Genomic DNA, 26,859 nt, shown 5'->3' with positions numbered 1-26,859 from the left:
ATGAGAATGAGTTCATATTACACAAACCTCCTACCCCCACCTGGTACCATGTCCCCCAACTCCATGTCTAGCGGACTAGGGGGAGGCTGTAGCCTGAACAACGACGCCGGCAATATCGGTATGGCGTCAGCTGATATCTACAGCGACCACGGCTCTAAGTATGACTACATGAGCTCTTCGATGTTGGGTTCGAATCCCAACAACAACCAGGGCGTGATGGGGTATGAGAGTTGTTCGCCGACCTACTCGCCGTCGTATATGAGGTATCCTTATGAAAGTAGAAGTGAGAATCGAACCCCTTTGCCTCAGGAGAACATTAAACACATGGAGCCGCAGCTGGTGCTACAACCGCCTGTTGCTCACCAACTGCACCTGCAGCATCAACCCGAGGAGCAACAGCAGCACCCACACCTCACCCTGCACCATGATCACCACATGGACAGTCCCCATCTGGACGGTCACCACCTGGAGAATCACCACCTGGATCAGCCACCACATCTACAGCACCAACAACCGTGCCAGCAGCAGCAGCACCCGCACGCCATCACCCCACCCACGGCACACCAGTATCCACCGTATCCGATGAACGGCATCCACCATCCAGGAAATCCATCAGAACTCTACTACGAGAACCGAATGCTGGACTGTAAGGGTGGGCCCCCTGATATGTGTGGGCCCCCGCATATGCCCTCCTACTACTATCCACAACAATCCATGCCAGATCCAAGCATCTCTCCCAATGGATACAATCCAGGCATGCCTAATCCAGCATGCATGTCGGGGATGAACTCTCCGAATATGCCAGTGTATCCGTGGATGAGACAGGCAAATAATGGTAAGCAACGTTCAACTTTTATCCATTCTGATCACGCTTTTTAAAGACTAACATGTCTCTTGCAAATAAATCCCCCCCCCCCCTCCAAAAAAAAGCCAAAACAATAAAGAGTTAAATTAATTCACTAATTTACAAAAGCCTTGGTCATAAATTAGAAATATATTTTAAACCAATTCATAAGAACTTCATTAGTGCATCTGTTAAGCACGGGTCAAAATAATAGCTCCTAAAAATAATTTCTGACCGAACCAATCACCACTTTGATTACAAGTCTCATTAAAATTACGCCATAACTTAATTATATTTACAATAACACATCTTGTTTTATGAACGTCAATAAAATAAATATATTACAAAAAATTACTCGTTAAAAATAAAAGTGTTTTATATTACTGCAGACTCATAAATGTTTCAGAAATAGTAAATCCTGATCTAGAATTTTACATCATAGTAATACAGTCTAATCACTACACAAAAATCTATTTTAAAAACGTTTCTGTCAAACAAGTATGTAAATACATTATGATAATACATTTTAAAATTATTAGTATTTAATTACTGAATCAATTTGTTTGAAAAATGTTTTTCATTATTTTAACAATTGTTTATGAAAACAATATTCTTGGCATTTTATAAGTACTATAGCTTCCTTATAAAATACCAAGAAATATGTTTTCATAAATAATTGTTTAAATTGTTAAAATTATTAATAATTTTGTTCAACTAAAGTCCAAAGTTTTACAAAGGACTCTTTGTACAACTTTCGACTTTGTGTCACTGAAAAGCGGATTACATTAAAAATTTGATGTCACTCTTTTCCCACCAGTTAAAATTACATGAACATTTTATAACGAAATGATAAACACCGATTTTGTGAATAAATTGGTATAAACACACAATGTATACTCCATTACAATTAAGATCATTGTTAATAATTACTAGAGTTATAATGTTTAATTAACTAGACAAATAAGCGGTCCACTTTTAAAATATGTAGCTAATCTGTTAAATAAATATACCTTGTATTTAAAAATACATCCTATTTCGTGTTAAAAAATATAACGTTTAGCGGAACAAAACATACAATAAAATTGCTTACTTAACTGTTTCAAATACCTTCGCTTCTTAATTTTCTTACTTAAAATGCAATTTCAAGACACTAATGGGTTCTTAAACATTTTTTAAAAGTAATTAAGCAACATCAATTTTGTTTTTTAAAACATGTAATTTTATTTGTTGTAAACCATACATAGTTAAAGACGAAGGATGAAAAGAATGTCCTTGTCTGTGTTTTTGTTTGTATTGATGTTACAGTTACATTATGGAAGAGACACAATCGAAACGGAATTATATTGTAAACCACCTTTTAAGAAATCACACCTATAAGAGAAATGAAATCCACATTTATGGAGATGTATTGTGTAGACTACTCTATCATCGCTTAGTGCTTTTGTACCTTCAAGAATTATTAGCTCCACGTTTAGAAGGGCTGTACCTAGTAGAAAATTAAAATACACATGTAGGAAAATGTATCTAGATCATAATTATATAATTAAATCGCATTAAGGAGGGTATAGCAAGTAGAAAGTATTATCCACGGGGGGGGGGGGGGGATCTACTATGTACGTGGTATCAAATGAACCCAAGTTTTAGGAGGGCGAGATGTAATACAACACAAGTGTTGTGATTTGTGGCAATAAAATACGAATTTAATCATATCTTGTTTATTGCTATTTTTTTTTCTAACGGTATTAAATGCATGAAGTCGAAGATCCCCTATTTAACATCTTGATTCAAGATAATATTTTTTTTTTTAACCCACGATGTTTGATTGCGTTTTTACTCCCCCGCCCCATATCTCACACCCATTCATGATTCTAGAACATCCTCTGCCCCACCCGCCCTTTTTTTTTCTCTTTTGTCTTCCGTCCCTTGCAACTTTCCGAGATGAATTCCGAGCCTCTTTTCAACACAGTGTATTTGAAAAACATTTTGGGCTCACGATTAACATGCACTGAATCTAATACACAGATTCGGGTATTCCCAAACAACTAGGGCACGACGACATGTAATACGAGATTAAAATCTATAAATATCCCGCGGTTCTACTCTTTGTGAAAGAAGTTTAATTTTTAAAATCAATTCTGTCTATCGCAGTACATTCCGTCCATGTTTTTAAAAAAAAGTATAAATAACTATAGCACCTTCTTTGGTAAAAGTATTGTAAAACCAAAAGTGAATTCTGGTAATCAGGAGTAATTAATGTGGTGGTGTAATTAAAGTTGAGTCATTCCAATCCAAATGTTGACAAAATACACAAGAAAAGGAAAATACCCTTAATTACAAACTCAGCATGTTCATCTTGAAGATTGTCGCCAAAAATGGGCTAAGGATATATAAATTACCCATACCCTACTTTTTGCGACTATTTTCAAAAAACTTTTTAAAAAAGCATTACAATATTTTTTTAATTATTATCTTTAAAAATATACTAACATTATACAAATCGTATTAATTTTTTTTTATTCTAACGAATTCTTAATTTTACATTTTTAGAATATTTGTTTCGTACGGTTTTTATAATTCGTCTATTTCTTTGTAATTTTTTTTTTATTGAATAAAGTAGCATTTGTTTGTTGAAGTCTGCGAAATGTTCCTGACAGTCAGGTGTTGATGGACAAAGGAAACGTTGACCACACCGTAGACTGGTCAAGCTGACCTATGGGTCTCGCTCCGCCGGGTCCAGGACTTCCGTGATTTAATGTTCTCGCAGCTAGGCGATACGGGGAGGGGGGGGATATTAAGATAAGATGACGAACACACAGCCGAGGTTTTGTTCGGATCTTGGAGCAGGGGAGGCTCTCCACATCCGAACATATGTCGCGTTACAACGCCGGCATACAAGGTCGCTTTTATAAGCAGATTATCTGAAGCTTCCGTAAGTCAACGGGGCGTGACGCTTAAATACTTGGGATCAGAAGTTGGTTTTTTGTCGTCGGGTAAAGCTTCGTGATGATGTTGTAGTCGTCTGTTAGTGGTTTAGTGAGGCTTATTTGTTTCTTAGGTTGTGGGCGGTTTAGTAAGGCTTACTTTTTTCTTAGGTTGCGGTCCCGGTGTTTACAATTTCAAATCTCTTTAAGCTGCAGATATAAAACACAGTTATAAAATTTATTGTGTTCATTGGTGCGTAGCCACTACACCTTAGTTGCTTGTTCGACTTGCTTTTTGGGTCGGTGTGGGGGTAAAGATCAATGATCCCTGTAAGCTGCGCGGCATGCATTAGTTCTGAACCAGTCGCGAAGTCATTTTGTAAAATACATACTTCCGTAAGTAAAACGACATACATACTTATGTAAGACGTTTAGAACTCCGCGCACTCAAAATACACGTTACAAGCTAGTTTTTTTCTACTTAGAGGGAAAGTTGGTGAGGAAGGATGATGTTAGCTGTTGGGTTGTTAAAGGGTGTGTGGTTAAAATGATACCGTTAAATACGAAGGGTGGTGTGGTTGGAAAGAAATAAAGTAACAGAGTCGTAGCGAGGGGGGTGTGGTGGGACATATATCCCCGGGCGCCGACCTTAGGGGGGGGGGCGCCAAAATGGGTTTGAAAAACAAATTGAAAGTTTGAGGGGGGGGTGCAAATCGAAAGTTCGAGAGGGGGGTGCAAATCGAAAGTTTGAGGAGGGGTGCAAATCGAAAGTTTGTCCCCGGGCGCCGGGAAGGGTTGCAACGCCTCTGTAAAGCAAACGTTTCAAATTAAAGAGCTCAGATCAGTGTATATAAAACTAAAAGCTCAGTATATGAACTGATTGAATTTCAAGAACAATGGCAAACGGACCTTGCTTATATTGTCTTAAGACCAATGTTCCCTCTAAGGGGAAAATGTGCAAAATATATTTTCTGTGTGCGCTGTTATAAAAGTCTTACACGAGGATATATTTATTTTACAAAATCACTGCGTAACCGCGTAGCTTAGAGGGAACATTGCTTAAGACGGGTACTGATTAGTTCTGAGTGAAGCCGAGAATGTCAAGAAGAACCAAGGGAACATATTCTAACTACAAGCACATTTTGAAAGTTTGAAATCAAAGACGTACTCTGAGTGGATTAGTTCAAGTAATTGATGGGATGTTAGAGTTGCATTAGACTATTAAATATACATAGGCAAAAAGATAATGAAAATGCGATTTTTAAGTACTGGTCCCCCCTTGAGTAGGACAATTTATTTTTATAGCATCATTCTCATCAACTTTCAGTTAACGCGCATTAAATTTAAAAAATAAGGTTAAATAATCTCAAATTTCAAAAAATTTAAATTCTAAAAATTCATTTTAATCAAAACTCTTTAAAGTTTTTATACATGGCTTTAATCTTTGAACGGAGTATACGCCCAAAGAATAATAGCTGAAAGAACAGACTGAAGACTTAGAAAGGTTGACTAGTTGTAGTTTAGCAATATGGGTTACTTTTGTTCGTGTAAGTAACTGATGGTTGACTAATATATTCAGTGCAGAAAAGGGTACGTTCAGTATTAAGCAGGGGGATTAGGATTATCCAGTTTAAATTTTGCAAAAGTATTAGCGACAATAAGGCAGATTTTTAAGCTTATTACTAGAATGCTAACAATTCACAAAGAGAGTCAAAAAACATCAAATCACATTAAACATCACGACAATGTCCCGTCTAGTATCACGACAAATGTCCCTTCTAACATCACGACAAATGTCCCGTCTAACATCGCGACAAATGTCCCGTCTAGTATCACGACATCACGACAAATGTCCCGTCTAACATCGCGACAAATGTCCCGTCTAGTATCACGACATCACGACAAATGTCCCGTCTAGCATTACGACAAATGTCCAGTCTATCATCGCGACAAATGTCCCGTCTAACATCGCGACAAATGTCCCGTCTAGTATCACGACAAATGTCCCGTCTAGCATCACGACAAATGCGCCGTCTAGTATAATCAGGACGCGTCGTGATGCGCAAAAACATCGGAGCAAAAAATGGTTTGTCGCGATAGCCAATTTAACCAAGTGGCGGTTGGTGCGACAATTGTCCCGTCTAGCATCACGACATCACGACAAATGTCAGTTGTGACGAGTCTAATTAAGGCCATCCATGTTTAAATGTTTTATTGCTCCTACCTGTACTTAAAACCAAACATTTTTTGTAGTTGTTATAACCTTACAAATTTTGTGTTCAAACCTTACAATATAACAGAGTTTTGGGTTTTTCACGTCTTTCTCATTCTAACACACACACCGTCAAATATACACACACACACTTACATGCACACGTATACACACCCCTATTCACAGACTATGTCAACTGTAGATGGCAATACTCGCCGTTCTCATTCAAACACACATACCAGTAGCGTAGCGGGGGGGGGGGGGGAACATATGTCTCCGGGCGCCGACCTTAGGGGGGCGCCAAAATGGGTTGGAAAAATAAATTGAAAGGTTGAGTTGGGTGCAAATCGAAATTTTGAGGGGGGAGGGGTGGTGCAAATCGAAATCTTGGGGGGGGGGGGGTACAAATCGAAAAGTTTGTCCCCGGGCGCCGGGAAGGGTTGCTGCGCCTCTGACACATACACACAAACACACTTGATGTTATTTGTTTCGTGCATTACAAGCCTCTCTCATACAAACACACAAACTCCCACACACTCAAATACACACATACACACAACTGTTGAGGGCGTTAAACGCCGCTTTCGTTCACACACACAAACACACACACTCTCACACACACATATAATGTCAATCACTTACTAAATACATTGCTTGTGGATTAGCCCATTGATTGAGTCCACGCGCGCCCCCTGAAGCGTATCTCCAGCTAAGGTAAACAGATGGTCCAGTATGTTACCTGGCTGGGTAGACCCGCATCAGACGTAAGAAAAACAAACAAGAAATTTTCTGTAAGGTCTGGGGTAGACTACGTCAATGTTGGTATTGGAAGTCTTTGTCTCCGTGTCGTTAATCGAAATGAGATATATGCTGTTAGTTACATAGATTATTTATTAAACTGATGATATATATATATATATATATATATATATATATATATATATATATATATATATATATATATATATATATATATATATATACATATATACACATATATACATACACACACATATATATATATATATATATATATATATATATATATATATATATATATATATATATATATATATATATATATATATATATAAATATATATATATATATATATATATATATATATATATATATATATATATATATATACATATTACAGAGCGATTTACTAAAGTATCGTAGGTGTTTTCCGTTTTATAATTAAGACGATTGTGTGTATTGGACATTGTTAGTTGTTAATTTTAAAAATTATTTCCTACTAGTCGTTTAATTATATAACTTATAAGCTACAATACAGTACAATGTAACGATAAAAGATGATCAACTTAACAGCTCTATCTCATAACAGTACCCAGCAATAGGTGTAGTCCAGTTACGGTCAGTGTTCCCTCTTAGCTGTGCGGTTGCGCGACCGCGCAGTAATTTTGAGCTGCCACGCAGTGATTTTGTAAAATACTTATATCCTTGTATAAGACTTTTAGAACACCGCGCACACAAAATTCACGTTGCACACTAACTTTTTTTCCCTTAGAGGGAACATTGGTTATGTATTGGGTATGCCGATTTGGATTAAAGTCTTACAAACTACTAAATATTCAAATTTGTAAATGCATGCGTAGATCTATTAGGACTCTAGGCAACGGCTAATGCAACAAGTGTTGCATGAACAGCTCTTTAAAATGTATTCCTTAAACTTCGTTTCTAAATTCTAAAGGGACAGAAAAAGGATTTACCAAAAGCCCTGATTATTTATTCCTATATTGTCAAGGGAAATAACTAAGATATATCTATCAATGCTGCTCAATAGATATTTATTAAAGTTCTATTCCAGAATAAATTGTTCATAGCGCAGGTGAAGCAGGGTTTATCTGATTTTCCCACCTTGGCATATAAATAAATGGCATCTGTGTTCTGCAATAAGACCCTGTGCCAGAAATATGTTAAATTCTTTCTAGACTGGCGATACTGCTAATGTTTGGGTCGTGTTAACAAAATCTTATATTAACCATGATTTGATTTATGTCTACCAATGATGTGTTGTGCATAATACTCGTACCAACATTAACTACAGTCTATATCTATACAGAATCACGTATATTTCATCTAAATCTAGTTGAATAGACATACTGGTTTTATACACATTCAAAAGTACCTCCCCTTACTAATAACCAACGCATCAATTTTATTTAACAGGCTAAATTTTTTTTTATTAATACAGTATAATTTAAATAAATCCTCTATAAGAAGAATATTGTAAAACAAAATATTTCATAGATATTTTTAAGATGCGCATATTCTAAAACAAAAAACCCTTACAAGGAATTAAATAACAAATTTTGTAAAAATATGTCTTTTGTATTTTAAATCTCTCTTTTGTAAAGTTTGAATTCCTTGTGTCAAAGTTTGTCTTGTTTTGACTAAGGTATAGAACTGTTAAAACAAAATTGCCTTGTCAATGGGTAATTACCCTCTATTAAATTGCAAGTAACAACTTATGTTTCTATAATACCGTGGAGTTTTTGCATTAAGTTGTGACACGCTTGACAGAGCCTGATGTCTATCAAAGAACACTTTCTCTCCTTACCGGAGTGCGCCATTAAATAGCAAATAATATCCTATTTAGGGTTTGTTTCTTGATCTTTACACATTTTTATTGAGAAATGGCTTTTTTCAATTTAAAAAATTAAACATAAATGTATGTCGTCATAATTTAATGACCTCATAATTTAATGTCCTCATAATTTAATGTCGTCATAATTTACTGAGCTATAAAATACTGAACTGCATTCAGTTCACCAAATAAATCTCTACGTTCTGTTAAAACGGAGAAATGTTCATTCATTCTATTCCAACGTCAAAGATTCTTTCACATAGAGAGTATATCTATCTTAAAGAGAAAAAATTTACTTTCCTAATATAATTGTTGTGTTTAATAGGTTGTAACTTAAAACAAGATAACAGGGAATCTTTGTTCAGTGACTTTTATCTACAGAACTTATTATTTTCGCCACGATGTAAGAAATCATTGAAATCGTATTCGGATATTCCACACTATAATTGCTCTCAGATGTTAAAACTTATTGTAAAAAATTTACTAGACAAATCGCGTAAACTTCTGATTTAGTGAAGCTTAACTTACAGTATGGGAAATAAGTAAATGATATGCCTACATACTAGATGTTTATTTATAAGTGAACTCCCTTGTATGCGACACAGTGTTTCAATTGTAAACAGATAAAAAATATTCAAGTACCGTTCGAATATAAGTTTATCGTGATCTACAAACTTTCAGTCGATTTCAATGCTACACTCTAAACACAGACAACATTATAAGACTTCAAGTACCACATGAATCTAAGTCTATCGTCATCTACAAACTTTTAATGTGACACTCTAAACACAGACAACATTATAAGACTTCAAGTACCGCATGAATCAAAGTTTATCATGAACTACAAAATTTTACATTGTAATAGTAACAAAGAAGAAATTATTTTAAAAGTTAAAATAACTATCAAGATCTCTTTACTACGTATCTTAGACTAGTGGCAAGTATTGATAACATAAACTGGACTCTTAACCAACCATAATTTTAAGCATACCCCTGATCAAATCCCTGATCATAATTTTAATTCTAACCCTTACTCTAACAGATATTTGACAGAAAAATATACGAGACACAGTTTGCTGGTTACCTTTCTATGAGCTGAATCTAGAGGTTTCTACCTTACGTCATTGTCAAAAAATAATAATAATATTATATAATAGTAAATTGTATTTAAAAAATTTCACTTACTAACTCACGTGAAGTTTCAAAGAAACACCAATGTCGCCTCTGGTTTCATGCTTAGTTTAGTGTGTGAATGTTGCGTGTTCAATATCCATGACAAGAAAATATGAGTTAAACACAAGTAAGCAAGCCATTGCTTAGCTTTTAGCTCCAGCATTTCACCAGGTTTAGCTCCAAGAATATCCTCACAGCTCTGAAAGTCAACTCCATCTGTCCATCGTTGTCCAAATTTTGCCGGACGTCTTGCCCACGACAACCCCTTTTAAAAGAGTCTAAAGGCGACTATTATCATCAACACAAACAGTTATTGTTATAGTCTTGGCCCCCAGATTAATGGGACCGCTAAATGGTGCAAAGATGATGTCCAATGCTAATAGTCGGGGCCGTTTTCTTTGAGGCCGTCCAGGTTTCGCTTCATTCCAACTCAACACGAGCTACAGTTAGTCTCGGTAATGTCCATTTGACGTCTGTCCCGATGGGCTATTATAAGGCGAGAATTGTCCATAAAACGACATTACTTCGGTTATTTGCTTTCTATACCATACTTTATACCCATTTGCAGTTTATTTATTATTCTATGTTCACATTTAGAGTATCGGCCCCTGAGTAACCCAACTCCACCTTTTTTTAAGTTTTGATTTTTGCTGAAGGTAAATTTGAAGAGTTTTTTATTTTTATTTTAAAAACAGTTTATATTAATTAATAGTAATTAAACTTTTAGAATATCTGCATCTGTTATTTTACATCAAAGCTAGCTGCTAGCTGCACCGGGGCTTATGCCATGGCTCCAGCTAGAATTACAGTCGGCTAGCTGTTAATCAGCGCTGCTCTGTAATGTTGCCCTCCGTATTTTAATGACAGGCGCCGCCCCTGTTCCCGACGACACGACCCGGCGTTTATAGCTCATAAACCAAGAGTTCCAATTACCGTTATTGGCAATAAACGATCAGGGGCGATTTCTCCGAGCGGTTCTGGCGCATTCAAACGTCACTCCGGAGCTATGGGCCCTCGTCACATGGTTTAACTCGCCTAGATTCCATCGCTGCTCTCATCATGCGGACTTCCAAGAGGACGATAGTTGGAGATTTTCGGTTGTCTTTATGTAAGGAGAAGGGAGTTAACAAATATTTATTTAATAGCCCATTGACATTCGGGAATATGGCCCATACTACGAAAGCGGAGAAAGTTGGCGATTCTTATACATGGCGAGTGGTTGTTTGTGTGGTTGTGTGTAGGGTTGTCTGTGTGGTTGTCGGTGTAGTTGTCTGTGTGGATGTCTGTGTGGTTGTCTGTGGGTTTGTCCGTGCGGCTGTCTGTGTGGTTGTCGGTGCGGTTGTCTGTGTGGTTGTCTGTGTGGTGGTCTATGTGGTTGGCTGTGTGGTTGTCTGTGTGGTGGTCTATGTGGTTGGCTGTGTGGTTGTCTGTGTGGTGGTCTATGTGGTTGTCTGTGTGGTGGTCTGTGTGGTGGTCTATGTGGTTGGCTGTGTGGTTGTCTGTGTGGTGGTCTATGTGGTTGGCTGTGTGGTTGTCTGTGTGGTGGTCTATGTGGTTGGCTGTGTGGTTGTCTGTGTGGTGGTCTATGTGGTTGGCTGTGTGGTTGTCTGTGTGGTGGTCTATGTGGTTGGCTGTGTGGTTGTCTGTGTGGTGGTCTATGTGGTTGGCTGTGTGGTTGTCTGTGTGGTGGTCTATGTGGTTGTCTGTGTGGTTGAAACTGCACGACTGTCTCAAACTTTTGACACATGTTGTCATTTTTGGCAAATTTTCTGCGTGTGCGCTACTTGAAAAATATATTTGACAATAGAAAGTGTTATAACAAAATTTTAACAATACAAGTGTAATAAACAAATTTTGAAAATACAAAGTTTTTTAATCAAATTTTGACAATACAAAGTGTTATAATCAAATTTTGACAACACAAAGTGTTATAACCAAATTTTGACAACAGGGTGTGGGGTGAGGTTGACGGCCATGATTAATTTAGCAACAAACCAGTGCTATTGACCCTAACCCTAACCAAAACTTTATTTTACATTATCTTAAATAGGTTAATTTATCAATTAGCGACATGAAATCCGACAGTGTGGACACACAAAATGCATAGTTCTAAATTTATTTTAAAAACCAATTTCAATTTTAATCACTGCTAGTGAAGATGCTCTAACCATTAGCGCTAATGCAAAAGCTAACCTTTTGTACCAAGAGTGGGTTTATTTTATCGAAATGGTTACTTTCGACAATGTGGTATAGAATACATTATTGCATTAGAATATATATGTGATCTTCTTTCTTCTTCGTTCATAATCATATTGTTGGAAGGGGTCAAAAAATTCAACCACAACGACCAGCTGTATATTTATACATACAACCATACGCACTCTGTTCGAATGTTATATTCTTCTTCGTTCTTAGTTGTATTATTGGAGGCGATTTCCTCCAACACAATTATGTAATACGTGTCAACTTGTTATGCGCCATTCGTTGACTTCGATTTTATTTCCATAGCCTTTGGCTAAGTAAGAACAAACTAGAAGGCAGCAGTTGTTTGATTTTTGGAGATGTCTCTCCTAGAAGAGTTGCTATCCCCCAGCTATCGAGTCTCTTGTTCCCGTGGTTTTGAACTCGAGTCTATGTAGTTTAGCACCCATGTGCTGTACCGGCTCGACCACGCCGATAATGGGATGATAATCAAACATTTTATTAAACAATAATATATAACCCTTCAAAATGCTGTGTCAGCTTTCTCCAACGGCTTGTTCATAAATCGTGTCCAGTACTTGAATATTTTGTATTAATCTGCCGTGGATTCTGATCCTAAGTTGTTGATACAACGAGTCGCCTCCCATGATTAATTATCTCATTAACATCCGCCTTTTTTCAAGCTGCTGTGATCGTTTAGCATCATCAACTGTTATGTTAATTCGGCTGGTTTGTGTTCAGCTAAGTTTTTGTACAACACATTGTAGAGTAGATCTTCGACACACACGTAGCGAGTGAGTAGTTTTAATACTCATCAACTGTCCTGCCTCTTCTTCCTACCTCGTCTAGCGGTCAGGGTTCTTCAAAAAATATTTCAGTTGTTTAAAAATGTTTACCATCACCAACTATTATGTTAATTCGGCTGGTTTGTGTTCAGCTAAGTTTTTGTACAACACATTGTAGAGTAGATCTTCGACACACACGTAGCGAGTGAGTAGTTTTAATACTCATCAACTGTCCTGCCTCTTCTTCCTACCTCGTCTAGCGGTCAGGGTTCTTCAAAAAATATTTCAGTTGTTTAAAAATGTTTACCATCACCAACTATTATGTTAATTCGGCTGGTTTGTGTTCAGCTAAGTTTTTGTACAACACATTGTAGAGTAGATCTTCGACACACACGTAGCGAGTGAGTAGTTTTAATACTCATCAACTGTCCTGCCTCTTCTTCCTACCTCGTCTAGCGGTCAGGGTTCTTCAAAAAATATTTCAGTTGTTTAAAAATGTTTACCATCACCAACTATTATGTTAATTCGGCTGGTTTGTGTTCAGCTAAGTTTTTGTACAACACATTGTAGAGTAGATCTTCGACACACACGTAGCGAGTGAGTAGTTTTAATACTCATCAACTGTCCTGCCTCTTCTTCCTACCTCGTCTAGCGGTCAGGGTTCTTCAAAAAATATTTCAGTTGTTTAAAAATGTTTACCATCACCAACTATTATGTTAATTCGGCTGGTTTGTGTTCAGCTAAGTTTTTGTACAACACATTGTAGAGTAGATCTTCGACACACACGTAGCGAGTGAGTAGTTTTAATACTCATCAACTGTCCTGCCTCTTCTTCCTACCTCGTCTAGCGGTCAGGGTTCTTCAAAAAATATTTCAGTTGTTTAAAAATGTTTACCATCACCAACTATTATGTTAATTCGGCTGGTTTGTGTTCAGCTAAGTTTTTGTACAACACATTGTAGAGTAGATCTTCGACACACACGTAGCGAGTGAGTAGTTTTAATACTCATCAACTGTCCTGCCTCTTCTTCCTACCTCGTCTAGCGGTCAGGGTTCTTCAAAAAATATTTCAGTTGTTTAAAAATGTTTACCATCACCAACTATTATGTTAATTCGGCTGGTTTGTGTTCAGCTAAGTTTTTGTACAACACATTGTAGAGTAGATCTTCGACACACACGTAGCGAGTGAGTAGTTTTAATACTCACTCACAGTCCTACCTCAACTATCAGAGTTCTTTGCTAAAGACAAAAATGTTCTAGTGATTAAGAAAAAAATTAGAATTTCTACAGCCGCAAAGGTTCAGGTGAATAATTTAGCACCACTATCTTGATGCGTTAGAAGAATTTTTTTTCATATGAGTAATTATTCGATGTATGCCTTCGTCATAACGTTAAAATTTAGGTAAAATTAGTAAAAATATGATTGTGGCGGCTATTGGGATTTAAAAAGAAGTACCCGTATATTAGTTTCTTAATACAAACAAAAAAAACTGGAAGAGACTGGTCGAGAGGTAGAAAGCGATTACTAACAGATGAAATATTCAGTTCGAATTACTTAGAAATTGAATTCGCAATATTCCTTTACAACTTGGAGACAAAATCAAAACTTGTTCTCAAACCTAATGTCCAATCAAGCATGGTATTCATATCTGCTTGAAAATTTAACGCAAACTAAGAAATACCCGTCGCTTTAAAAAGCTTCGGTTTTTCTTGGTTAACTTAAAATATACCTGAAATAAACCTGAAATTAAAAAGCGTAGGTGGGCACGGCAAAGATTGCAGATATCACCCAAGCTGTTTCTCCGCGCCGCACAGCACCGGCGTGCAATCAAACGTCGGTCCGCACCGGGAACATATCGCGCGTCATGGCCGGATGACTTTCGTTGAATAATAGATTTACCTGCACGGGGGGTCGGAGAACTGAGACGGATCGGGCCGTATCAAGGCACACGTGTCGTCGGCGAGACGGCATGAAGTACTCACGTTCTGATGTTGCCTGAACTTGTTTGTGAAACATGTCGCCAGAATATGTTTCACGATACATGTCACAAGAACATGTTCCCTGTTTGTTTTTGAAGTTTGTTGGAAGGTTTGTTTGTAAGTTTCTTGGTAGGTTTCTTGATAGATTTGTTGGTATGTTTGTCGGTAGGTTTGTTTGTATGTTTGCAGGTTTCTTGCTAGGTTAGTTTGTTGGTGGTTGGTATAGTAGGTTTCTTGGTCAGTTTGTTAGTAGGTTGTTGTTAGATTTGATAGACGCCAGACTCCACCCTCCCACCCCCCCCCCCCCCCCACATACATTACCGTACATCCCCACTACTCCATCAACCACGGCAACGGCCTACAGCGGGAGTCACGTGATTTACTGCCCGGGTCCCACGGCAGCCATAATCCCCGCTTGTCTATGATTTTCAATCACCGGTCGCGGGGTCGCCCCAGTTTGCTCAGCGCTCAACTTGTCCGGCACAAATTGCCCGGCTTGTCCGGCACAAATTGCTCGGCTTGTCCGGCACAAATTGCAGCGTCGTGTTGGGTCGGGCCGGCCAGCTAGTGCTGAGCTCCCGGGGTGGGGTTTGTTTACCGGCCGGAGGGAACCAGACACTACAAGATGGGGTAGATATGTGCGTTCTTCTGGGTGAACCTGATTCTGGTTTCTCTGTCTGAACTCTCTGATTGGTGGCGCGATTCATTAACAGGTAAAACTAGACATTCATTTACATAGGTGTACGTGAAGATTCGATTCATTAACAGGTAAAACTAGACATTCATTTACATAGGTCTACGTGAAGATTCGATTCATTAACAGGTAAAACTAGACATTCATTTACATAGGTGTACGTGAAGATTCGATTCATTAACAGGTAAAACTAGACATTCATTTACATAGGTGTACATGAAGATTCGATTCATTAACAGGTAAAACTAGACATTCATTTACATAGGTGTACATGTAGATTCGATTCATTAACAGGTAAAACTAGACATTCATTTACATAGGTCTACGTGAAGATTCGATTCATTAACAGGTAAAACTAGACATTCATTTACATAGGTCTACGTGAAGATTCGATTCATTAACAGGTAAAACTAGACATTCATTTACATAGGTCTACGTGAAGATTCGATTCATTAACAGGTAAAACTAGACATTCATTTACATAGGTCTACGTGAAGATTCGATTCATTAACAGGTAAAACTAGACATTCATTTACATAGGTCTACGTGAAGATTCGATTCATTAACAGGTAAAACTAGACATTCATTTACATAGGTCTACGTGAAGATTCGATTCATTAACAGGTAAAACTAGACATTCATTTACATAGGTCTACGTGAAGGTTCGATCGCATGTGATTGAATTTCATATATATATATATATATATATATATATATATATATATATATATATATATATATATATATATATATATATATATATATATATATATATATATATATATATATATATGTGGGTGTGGGGGGGGGGTGGGTGTGTGTGTGGGTGTGTGCATGTGTGTGGATGTGTGGGTGTATTTATATAAATCGAATTTCTGTTAACTAATGAAACCCCTGTTATGCTATGGGTACAACACGACTGATTGGGGAGTTCCACCCAATCCTTGGGGATTTTTAAATACCTACACCCTGCACCCTGCACCCCACACCCCACACCCAACACCCCACACCCTACACCCTACACCCTACCCACTCCCCCCCCCCCCCCAACACCTTTCCTGATTGTGCATCTCTTCTGCCAAGTAGACGGATCAAAGTAAAATATAGGTCCGGGTTTCTCAAATGTTTCCAATACCGCTGCCATTTGACTAACCCAATGGGAGATAGGGCAGTGATGAGAGTAGAGGCTGACTTATTCCCTTATCAAACTAAATATAAGTTGGTGCCACAATGGACTCTGTTAGAGAGGAAGTTTCGACACTGATGACAAACATTTTCGCTGTTGTAAATAGTTTAGAGGATACTGGTAAAAGGATATATTTTCTAGATAAATTTCGTTCGTGGATTAAGGGGTGTGGCAGTACCTGTACCCTCCCCCCCCCCTCACCTCTCTGAAAGAGTTAAGTTACAATGATGGAATATTTTTTTTTTAAATTATCATTTATGTTGTCTACCTAGGAAGTACGAGATGATGTGTGGGGGTGGGGTAGGATAGGAATGACTGCATGACAATAATGTGAAAGAGCCAGGTTGCAACTATTATAAAATGTAATCTAAAATTCACAAATTTAATACTTTTCTTTAATTAGCTAAAACTTTAATTACAAGTTTTTCCCACCTTCACCATCCCTCATCTCATGCAAGTTTTCCTCAACCATCACCTACACATACACACACAAACATACGCACACTCACACTCACACACGCACACACACATGTTCTCAATGTACCAAACATATTGGAAATTTCACTTTCTATCTAAATTAGTACCCCCTTCCCTCACCCCCCCCCCCCCCCGCCCCCACCCCACCCCCCACTGCACATGCGGATGCTCACTTCAAAGTGTCCCTACACGTGCGCCCTGATTTATCGAGCCACCACTGGGCTTGTCGGCCCGATGTTTGCAATATCTCCCGGCATCGGGTGAGCAAACCCCCGGCCCCCACCCGCCCGTCCAGGGGATTTATAGTGTCAACCCTGCTCATGTGAATCATGGCGGATGGGCTGTGGAATCTGAAACGGGTTGGCGCTGTTGGCTACAAAATGGTGCATGTGTTCTGTTAGCCTGTATGTCCAAATAAGTAGGTTACGTTAAGAGCCAACACAGAAATAACTAGGACATCTAGTAGATAACCTTCTGAAATAAATAGGTTATTCTAATATTTAACAAACTGAAAGACCTAGATCCATGTAGTACTTAACAAACTGAAATAACTAGGTAATTCGAATAGTTAAAAAACTGAAATTACTAGGTCATTCGAATAGTTAACAAAATGAAATAATTACGTTATTCTAATAATTAACAAACTGAAATAACTATGCCATTTTAATAGTTAACGAAATGAAATAATTAGGTCATTTCGAATAGTTAACAAACTGAAATAATTAGTTCATTCTCTTAGACAAATTACTTGATCAACCTAACAAAAAATTACGAAGCGTTTATGAATTGCTAAAGATATTAGACTTTAATCTTCAAAGCTTCATTCAAATTCTGGGTTTGAATTCAGACACAACCACAGACAGATAGATTATAGATCTGCTACAGTATTTTAATCGATCGGTTTAATTTATTCTCTCTCATTTGTCCTGGTATGTTAAGTAGGGGGTCATAGGTTACACTCGGCAAAATCTTTTGTAGATCTCGTTTCAATCTGATCCCTCCTTCCCACAGTTCTTTCAATATGACACCCCCTCCCCTCTCTGTTATTTCAATCTGCCCCCCCCCCTCCTCCGCCTCATGTATGTCCTCCCGGTCCTCACCGAGACAGGACATTCTCTTGTCTTGTCCAACAAGAGATCGTTGATCCAGCGATCCAGCATACATGTCGAACCTATCATGACCATCTGATCCAGCGGTCCAACATACATGTCGAACCTATCCTGACCATCTGATCCAGCCTCGGCCGGACACCGTACTGACCCCTGGCCATCTCGATGACCACGTGATAGGGACGATGGTCAGGGCGTCACGCCGTAAGCGGGTCTTGACCAATAGGTCACAGGTCAAGTCTGTCTCATCAATCACAAAGACAAATAATGTTTACACGCATAATTTTCTCCATATTAGTTTATCTCGGGAGTTCAGTAGCCATAGTTAATTACTTCTTATGGTTACCAAATCTTATATTAAAAACTGAAACTTCCCGTATATGTACTTATATCTCGTTTTTAAACTGGTTTCCCCCAACGCATTTTATTTTCTTTTTTTTTTCCTAACTTTTATAAAATTTCTTGACAAGTTAATATTTTTTTTGTCAATTATTTCCTTAAAAACCTATTCTTTAATGTTTCGTAATTATTTATTATTTATTTAATGAGCATTAATTTTACATAATCTTAGTAAATTGCCGTATTATTATTATTATTCAGTGGTGATTTATGCTTTGGATTAAGGCAGACTTTTGTGATATCTTTAAGTAAGCATTGATCCAAAATAACAATTTGCAACAGTCAAAGCCAAAAAACGGAAGACGTCGAATTAAATAAATTGTTTCGATTGTCCTTTATTTTTATATTATGATTATACTATATTATATTATTATGATTTTATATTATGATGTCACATAATTACTCGTCTTAATAACTCACAGTATGCGATAACTTATGCACAGAACTAATTACAATTAGTACAATTTTCGTCAACACACGGTTTGGCGCCCAGAGTTTTAGAGCGACTATGTTGGCACTTGGCATCCGTTAATCGAGCGTCCTGCATACGTAGTAAGGGGTACTACTATATTCAGCGTTAAAACTACAACAGGCTTCTAAAAATAACTTTGTAACGCGAAGGAAATCCTTCTGTACAGTTTCGTCACCTTGCGAAAGATGAAAAAATAACTTTTTGAAAATGAGGAGCCTACTGAGAGTTTCGTCACTTTGCGAATGATGCAATAAATTTATTTTTAGACGATCCAATCAGAAATTGAGATCGAGCTTTTAATAATATACCATTAGTAACGCTAAGTCACACTGATGTTTATAACACTTCAACAACAAAAAATGTACATGTTAAAATCCCTTTTGATTTATGTAACTTTAGCGAATGATGCAATCTGCATCATTGTTTCTGGATGCTATGTGTCGCTCTGGGTTATCCTGTTAGCACATTGGCACTTTGTTATTTTTAAAGAGCCAACGGTCCTACGCTGCGCTTTTGCGATAGTGTTATTGTGGGGCTCCCGAGAGTGCCTCTCTATGTTTCTGATACATGGGTGGTCACGAAGTGTGTTCTACCTCATTATTATTCGGAGATTGATTAACGAACATTCAATGATTTCATTTGGTAGTGTAGGTAAACCCATGTCCCGATAATTATGATCCAAGCGCAGGCATTGTTTACATTTAAATAACACAGTTTTAGAAAACAAGATCCCGCGTCTAAGAACATATGATTGGTAACGCATTGGTGAAATCCTTCTAATATGTTTCGTCAGACTTTATTCTATCCCCGCGGCAACGGGCGGGGGACGGGTACGCTAGTAATATATAAACTATTATAAAAAAAATAAGGCCTGACGAACAAGAGATGCATACGTTGTATTATTTAAAACTGTTAAATAAGCTAACTCTAAAGAATATTAAGGGATCGGCGTGGTCGAGTCGGTATAGCTCATGGTTGCTAAACCGAAAAGTCTCGAGTTCGAACCCTCGGGCAGATGAGGCTCGTTAGCTGGGGACAGCCACTCTTCTAGGAGAGACAACTCCAAAATTAAACAACTGCTGCCTTGTAGTTTGTTCTTGGTTGGACAAAGGCTATGGAAGCAAATCCAAAAAGAAAAGCAGGCTGAAATCGGAGTCAATGGCCTCAATGGCGCATAACCAGTTGACACGTAACGCTTAATTGTGTTGGAGGCGTGGTCGAGTCGGCAAAAAGCTCATGATTGATAAATTCGAACAAGAAGTCTCGAGTTCAAACCCACTGGCAGATAAATCTCGATCCCCTTCAACACTAATATTTAAGAACGAAGAAGAAGAAGAAGATAAAGAATATTGTTGAAGGTGTCCCACTTGCAGGTGTCATATTCAATCAGACCGTTTTGCCGGCAGACTTAGTCTCTACAGAAATCGTGTTGTCAGTGGTCCTTTAGTCGGGAGCCTAATTGACAGGAGCCTATTTGTCTTGAGCCACAATGACGAAAGTCGTAATAACGGGGACCTCTTTGTGTCGAAACTAAATGGCGGGAGCCTATTGCCGGGAGTCGTAATAACGGGGTCTTTTTTGTCGTGAGCCCATTTGTCGGAAGCTTATATGTCGCCAGTCAATATGACGGAGCCAATTTGACTGGAAATAATAAGTCGGGGCCCTTTTGACGGGGCTATTTTAACTGGGTCGTTTTGTCGGAGGTCCATTTGACGGGGTCATATTAACAGGGCCGTTTTGACGGGGCCGATTTGTCCAGGGCCGTTTTGACAGGGCACCGTTTTCTATATAAATTCCATTTCATTCGTGGGGGCGGTAAACTTTCATAGCCCCCCCTCCCCCCACCCCGAAGAGATGCCTGGAAGAAACTCTGGTTTTGAGAGGTTTGTCCACTATAATTATTGGCTTTGTATCATAGTCGTGTTACTATAATCTGATATCTACGGTTTGAGCATTTCAGCACAAGTAAAACATAGAAAGGGGTTTACCACAATGACTTTCTATACTTTAAAAATAAGTGCAGGAATGTAGTGATATCACTGATGGGAAGCTTGTGTATGAGTATTACACTCGCTTGAAGTACTGACACTTTTTTTTTTTTTTTTTTTTTTTTTTTTTTGACACTTTATATATTGTCCCCATGTGGGGATCCAAAATTACTATTATTCAGCTCAATACGAATAAAAAATCAAATAGTGATCTTAAATATATACCAAAAACTAATTCAACACTATACAGTTTTTGTATTTTTAATACATATAGAAAATATAAAAGGTTTTTTTCGCCGAAAATTAAAAAGTCAGCAATTTAAAAAACAATTATTATTTTGTATTGATTATTATTATAAATATATATTCCTAGTTAGTTTCGTTTGTGAAATTAATAATTTGGTTGCTATATATATTCATTTTTTATTTAAATATTTAGTTGTCTCCCTTACACATCATTTGTATTACTTTCTCGTATATACGAAGTATAGAGAAAGTCTTGTAATCGTGCACAAAAATCACATTAAATTTGGACAGTTTTCACCGTTTTACTCCTCAGTCCATCATCACATCCGGGATGTAGAGGACTTATTTTAATCGGGCAAAATTTATAAATCCAGATATATCAAAATTTTGGCGTTTTATGCGTAATGGAGCCGGAAAAACTGGATTATCCAATTCTGTCCGTATGTCTGTGTGTGTGTGTGTGTATATATAAACACGATAACTTGAGTACCGTTAGAGCTAGGTTGATGAAATTTCATATGTAAGTATTTTATCGAAATCGTAGATCCGTATCAACTTTTGAGCGATTTCCGATAACCGGAAGTGGAACTTTTTCTACTTTGAAATTTTCAAAAGCCTATGACTTGAGTACTATTTCAGATGGTTAAATGAAAGTTGACCGGAAGTAATAATTTTCGCTATTTCCGATTTCTCAAAAAACGCATGTGAATGTATAAAGTACTATTTTGCACATTTTATATAAAGTTCAATTGGTGTGCAATCCTTTTTTTTCTACGAGATTTTATTCTATTTTAAAAAGTTTAAGCATTTAAAATGGATTAAAAATCATGTCTATATCCCGCGTTGCCATTCCCTGTTTTTTCATATCAGAATATTCGAGAAAGTTTAGGGGAGATCACTCCCGGTTTATTTGTTTTGTATCGTTCGCTTGTGTCAGTTAATAGCCAACACTTATGAACCACACCAAATCCATTGATAAAAGCTACAGCACGTATATTTTTATTGAACTATTCAAGTTTTAATTACAATATACTGTGTTTCGACCTCATGTTTTACAATTAATGATAAGATTACAAAATGTCATAACGATATGTCATCTATAGCGAATATATCTGCTCAAGGGCAATAACCCATCAATCAATAAACAGTAAATGAACTTTATTGTTTATATTTTAAATTTCATTGTCCAACTATTAAGTATATAAATTGCTTATTTGAGTTATATACAATTATAATACGAAAAAAAAACAGAATTTATTCTTAAATAGTAGCCGAATTCAATCTAGCTTACATTAATTAAACCAGAAGTCAATATTTGTTTCTAAAACCCCGATCAAAATATATTCTGTGAAAAGTTATTATTGTAAGTGGGCCGACATTACCACATTAAACCAATTGTAAGTAAATAAAAAATTATCTTTAAAAAATTGCTTCTAGTTATGCTTAGCCTGAGAAAAGATATTTCGTATAGCTATCTACTCCTATCTTTAGCAAAAACAATGTTTATAGTTACACTTTATTTATGAAAACGATTTTAAATTATGCTTCAGATTTTTATTTCTGGATTTTGATGATTTTATTTCTAATATACCAAAAACTGATGTGCTAAATAAAAATGAAATTTCTCTTCAAAAAAAAAGGTTTATTAAAAACAAGTTAATTAAAAAAGTCTAGTGACATTTGTGCGCAATTTCCTTATGTTATCTAAAAATAGCTCTGACGTATAATGTTGGGGTGCGTTCAAGCTAGAAGAACAATCGGTTTGTAGGTGTTTATGTAATTTTAAAATTTGTGACCGAACGAGAGAATATTTTTGAAAACTTTCTTCGGCAATATTGTTCTAAATTAAGACAGGAATCGATTGGTCGCTAAGTGGTCTGGTTGCCGAGATATGGGCCAAAAACTGAATTTTTTCGAGGTTTTTTGGCTTTTCCGGGAAATACATGAAAGAAACCCGGAATTTTTATGGCCTATGCTCATTCTCGTAACTTGCTTAACATAATTGCTTTTGGAACTATTCATCGATATTGCTTCGTTGAGGAGGAGATACGACTTAAAGCCCGGACACACATTCATCCATCCATCCATCCATTCCCAGAAATGACGAGTTAATAAACGCAATTCTCCAGAATGGAAATTGCGCTAAAAAATTCAAATGCATATAAAAGTAGTTAACTATTTTATTATGGCCACATTAAGAAGATGTTTGGCTTCAATGGAGAAAACCTGATAAATCATTTATTTTTAAAACTTGTATTTAAAAAGTTAAATTTTTTTAAAATATTAATACCACCACTTTTAATTCTTACAAAATGGCAATACAAAAATGTTACGACTGATATTGTTTTTGTTTATGCTGTATACTAAATGTAGGTCGATAAAGTCGGGTACCGCTATGAAGCAGGCTCTCGCGGTCCATTTTAAATTCTTACATTCAGCCAGGTCCTAGATATAATATCTAAGCTAAGACTCCACTCGCTTCGTCGGAATACTGAGTAGTGTTTCTTCCAGACTTTTTTCTCCGGGGGGGGGGGGGGGAGGCACTTGAAATTTTCGGGGGGGAGGGGGAGCGGTAAACTTTCTTCGGGGGGGGGGGCGGACACTGTTAAAAGTATATATTTTCTATATAAATTATATAAATCTCATTCCGTTCGGGGGGGGGGGGGTAAAAAAATTTCGCCGAAGAGATGCCTGAAAGAAACTCTGTTACTGAGTCAGTGACTCCACCGTTGTCGATAGAATACCGTGCTAATAATTTCTCTTCTAATTGGTTAGATGGCGATGTCAAAGTAAATTATCTACTGACTTTACCTCTAGGGGGGGGGTGTATTGAGGGGAGGCGGGGTTGTTCTGACAGGCCATAAAATAGAGCCCATATTTCAATAGGTCCACCTGGTTAGGTCAGTGAGACACAACCGGTCCGTTTCTTGAAACTGACGTTAATGGCTGATGGTAAGTGGATGAGCAAGTCGTGCCTGTACGCTACGGTCCCGGGGGGGGGGGGGGGGTCAGGGACATTCTATAGGCAGTGGTTGGCTACCTGACGCCGATACTTACAGAAATCTAAAATTGTTTTTTTTAGTGTGATACACATGTAATAAATAAAAAAATAAAAAATAAATGAGATAGAGGATGTTCACAATTTGGGTTGTTCGTCCATCACAATACTACACATACTCCTGTACGTAAATTAAACATAGCTTCATTGCCGTTAACTGAACTATTTAGTATGTTCTCGGTTACGATGTCCAAAGAAGTAGCTTTGGACTTATCTTGTTGTTTTGTTTTTAAATCCGCCATCATAAGCAGATGACAGAAAGTTTTTCACATTTGTTACATTTCTTTTCCTTTCATATAGAATTTAGAATATAAACAATGTTATTGCTTTCACGCGGTGTAATTAAAATTATGTTTCTAGTTTATATTTGGTCGACACTGTGGCAGTTAGCGAGATCAACATTATCTTGGATTTTTTAATTAATTAATTTATTTTTTGCGAAGAAAATTTTTACTCCTTCTATTTAAATCTTGTAGTATTAACAGTCATTGTTTAAATTTAAACTTATAATGCATTAAAGGTTACTATTTATATTTAAACATAGATTGCAAGGTCTTAGGTTTCGTCTGTTTTCATTTCTGTCACTTCCTATGATTGCATTTTTGGTGAAGCTTCGTTTGAACGTTTGTCTTTGATTTTGTCTGCAACTAAGTAGATATTTTATCTAAAATTGTTTCTGTTGTGCCTGTAAATTTGTCTGCTACTTTTTATTTGGATCTGTAATTTGGTCAGATATTTTATATGGCCATTTGTTTATAACTTCATCAATAATTTTATCTGCACATTTGCGAGCGCCTTTTAAATTTAATCTGTAATTCTGTGTTTGTGTCTATAACTTAACTGAAGTGTCTGAAATGTCTTATTTTTGTCCACAATTTCTGTCTTTGTGTCTATAACTTAGCTGAAGTGTCTTCAAGGCCTTAACTTTCCCATAATTTCTGTATTTGTGTCTGTAACTTAACTGAAGTGTCTGCAAAGTCTTAACTTTGTCCATGATTTATGTCTTTGCGTCTATAACTGAAGTGTCTTCAAGGTGTTAACTTTGTCCATGATTTATGTCTTTGTGACTATAACTGAAGTGTCTTCAAGGTCTTAACTTTGTCCATAATTTCTGTCTTTGTGTCTATAACTAAAGTGTCTTCAAGGTCTTAACTTTGTCCATAATTTCTGTCTTTGTGTCTATAACTTAACTGAAAGTCTTCAATGTCTTAACTTTGCCCATAATTTTTTGCCTTTGTGTTTATCTGAAGCATCTTCAATGTATTAACGTTGCCCGTTAATTGCTGTGTTTGTGACTATAACTGAAGTTTCTACAATGTCTTAACTTTGTCCATAATGTCTGTGTTTGTGTCTATAATGAAGTGTCTTCAATGACTTAACTTTCCCATACTTTCGTCTACTCCCAGCTGAGGTCCACTTTGAGCAGAAGCGAACCCGGCAGACGTACACACGGTACCAAACCCTGGAGCTGGAGAAGGAGTTCCACTTCAACCGTTACCTGACCAGACGCCGGCGCATCGAGATCGCGCACATGCTGGGCCTGACGGAGCGGCAGATCAAGATCTGGTTCCAGAACCGCCGAATGAAGTGGAAGAAGGAGAACAACCTGGCTAAGCTGACCGGCCCGGATAAGCCAATCAAAGAGGAGTGTGGGAGCCCACGTGACTGTTCTAAGGTTAAAAACGAAGATTGCTCGTCATTAGATTCGTTAAAGTAGTTCCCTAACGAACAAGAAAAGTAAAGTCGTTAGTGTTGTGTGTACGTGGGGAGGGGAGGGGGATGGATAGACATTCCTTCCACCCCACCACAAGTAGAACTGGTCCCATTGAATGTGGTTACTACACAAAAAATGTTGACGTCATTCACAAACTTGCGTGTACAAATCCACAGTGACAAATCTTAAGGGAAATCCATTGAACAATCATCACTGATATATTACAGCTAAGGTGTTTGTAGGCAATACATTGCAAGAAGAAATATTTTCTCTGTGATTGGCATAGGTTAAAGGAAAAGAAAACGACGCTGCAATCTTAAATGCACGTATTAACTCAAGCGTGTGAACTGGATGTATTCAAATACCTGCATGGATTATTAAATTTGTGCAGGGTACATAGATTTCCTCACAGGATTTCAGTGTGTGACGGCGTTAGCGGACTTGACAAACTGAAATTTTGTCAAAGGACAAGAACACCGATAATCCTCGTAACATGCCTGCTCCAACTTGACAAAAAATTTGATAGTTTGTGCGCCTTCTCAATGAAAAGGGGCGTTTTTTTTTTTACGAAAGAGGGGAATGTAGAATTATATATATTTACATTATAATTACTTATTTTTAATTATAAATCAACCGTAACCCCAATTTGATAATCCCCATAACAGACATGCGTATGCTTGTCCAAAAAAAGAGAATAATTTAACGCTTAAGTTCTTCTGTAATTCCGTGTTCGGAAAAATTTATTTTTAGATTACTAGTACACAAAACCCGTCGTGTTAAGGGCATGT

General features: G+C 37.2%; 1 protein-coding gene across 1 annotated transcript; it reads left to right on the top strand.

The window, feature by feature from the left end:
* Nucleotides 1-26,074, top strand: LOC131944274 (homeotic protein antennapedia-like). The gene is made up of 2 exons (XM_059304828.1): nt 1-835; nt 25,764-26,074. The coding sequence occupies exons 1-2, from the start codon at nt 1-3 to the stop codon at nt 26,072-26,074; spliced, it is 1,146 nt and encodes a 381-aa protein (XP_059160811.1).
* Nucleotides 26,075-26,859: the final 785 nt, after the last annotated feature.

This window comes from Physella acuta, unplaced genomic scaffold, assembly GCF_028476545.2.
Source record: "Physella acuta isolate Inbredline_101_S28 unplaced genomic scaffold, ASM2847654v3 ptg000487l, whole genome shotgun sequence".
Classification (NCBI taxonomy): Eukaryota; Metazoa; Mollusca; class Gastropoda; family Physidae; genus Physella; species Physella acuta.
The sequence above is the reverse complement of the archived record's forward strand: the minus strand, read 5'-3'. Positions and strand labels throughout refer to the sequence as shown.

Excerpts from the sequence above, each read along its gene's own strand:
- LOC131944274 (XM_059304828.1), top strand. The coding sequence starts at position 1 with ATGAGAATGAGTTCATATTACACAAACCTCCTACCCCCACCTGGTACC. Across the intron at positions 836-25,763 it reads GATGAGACAGGCAAATAATG|CTGAGGTCCACTTTGAGCAG; the intron begins GTAAGCAACGTT and ends GTCTACTCCCAG.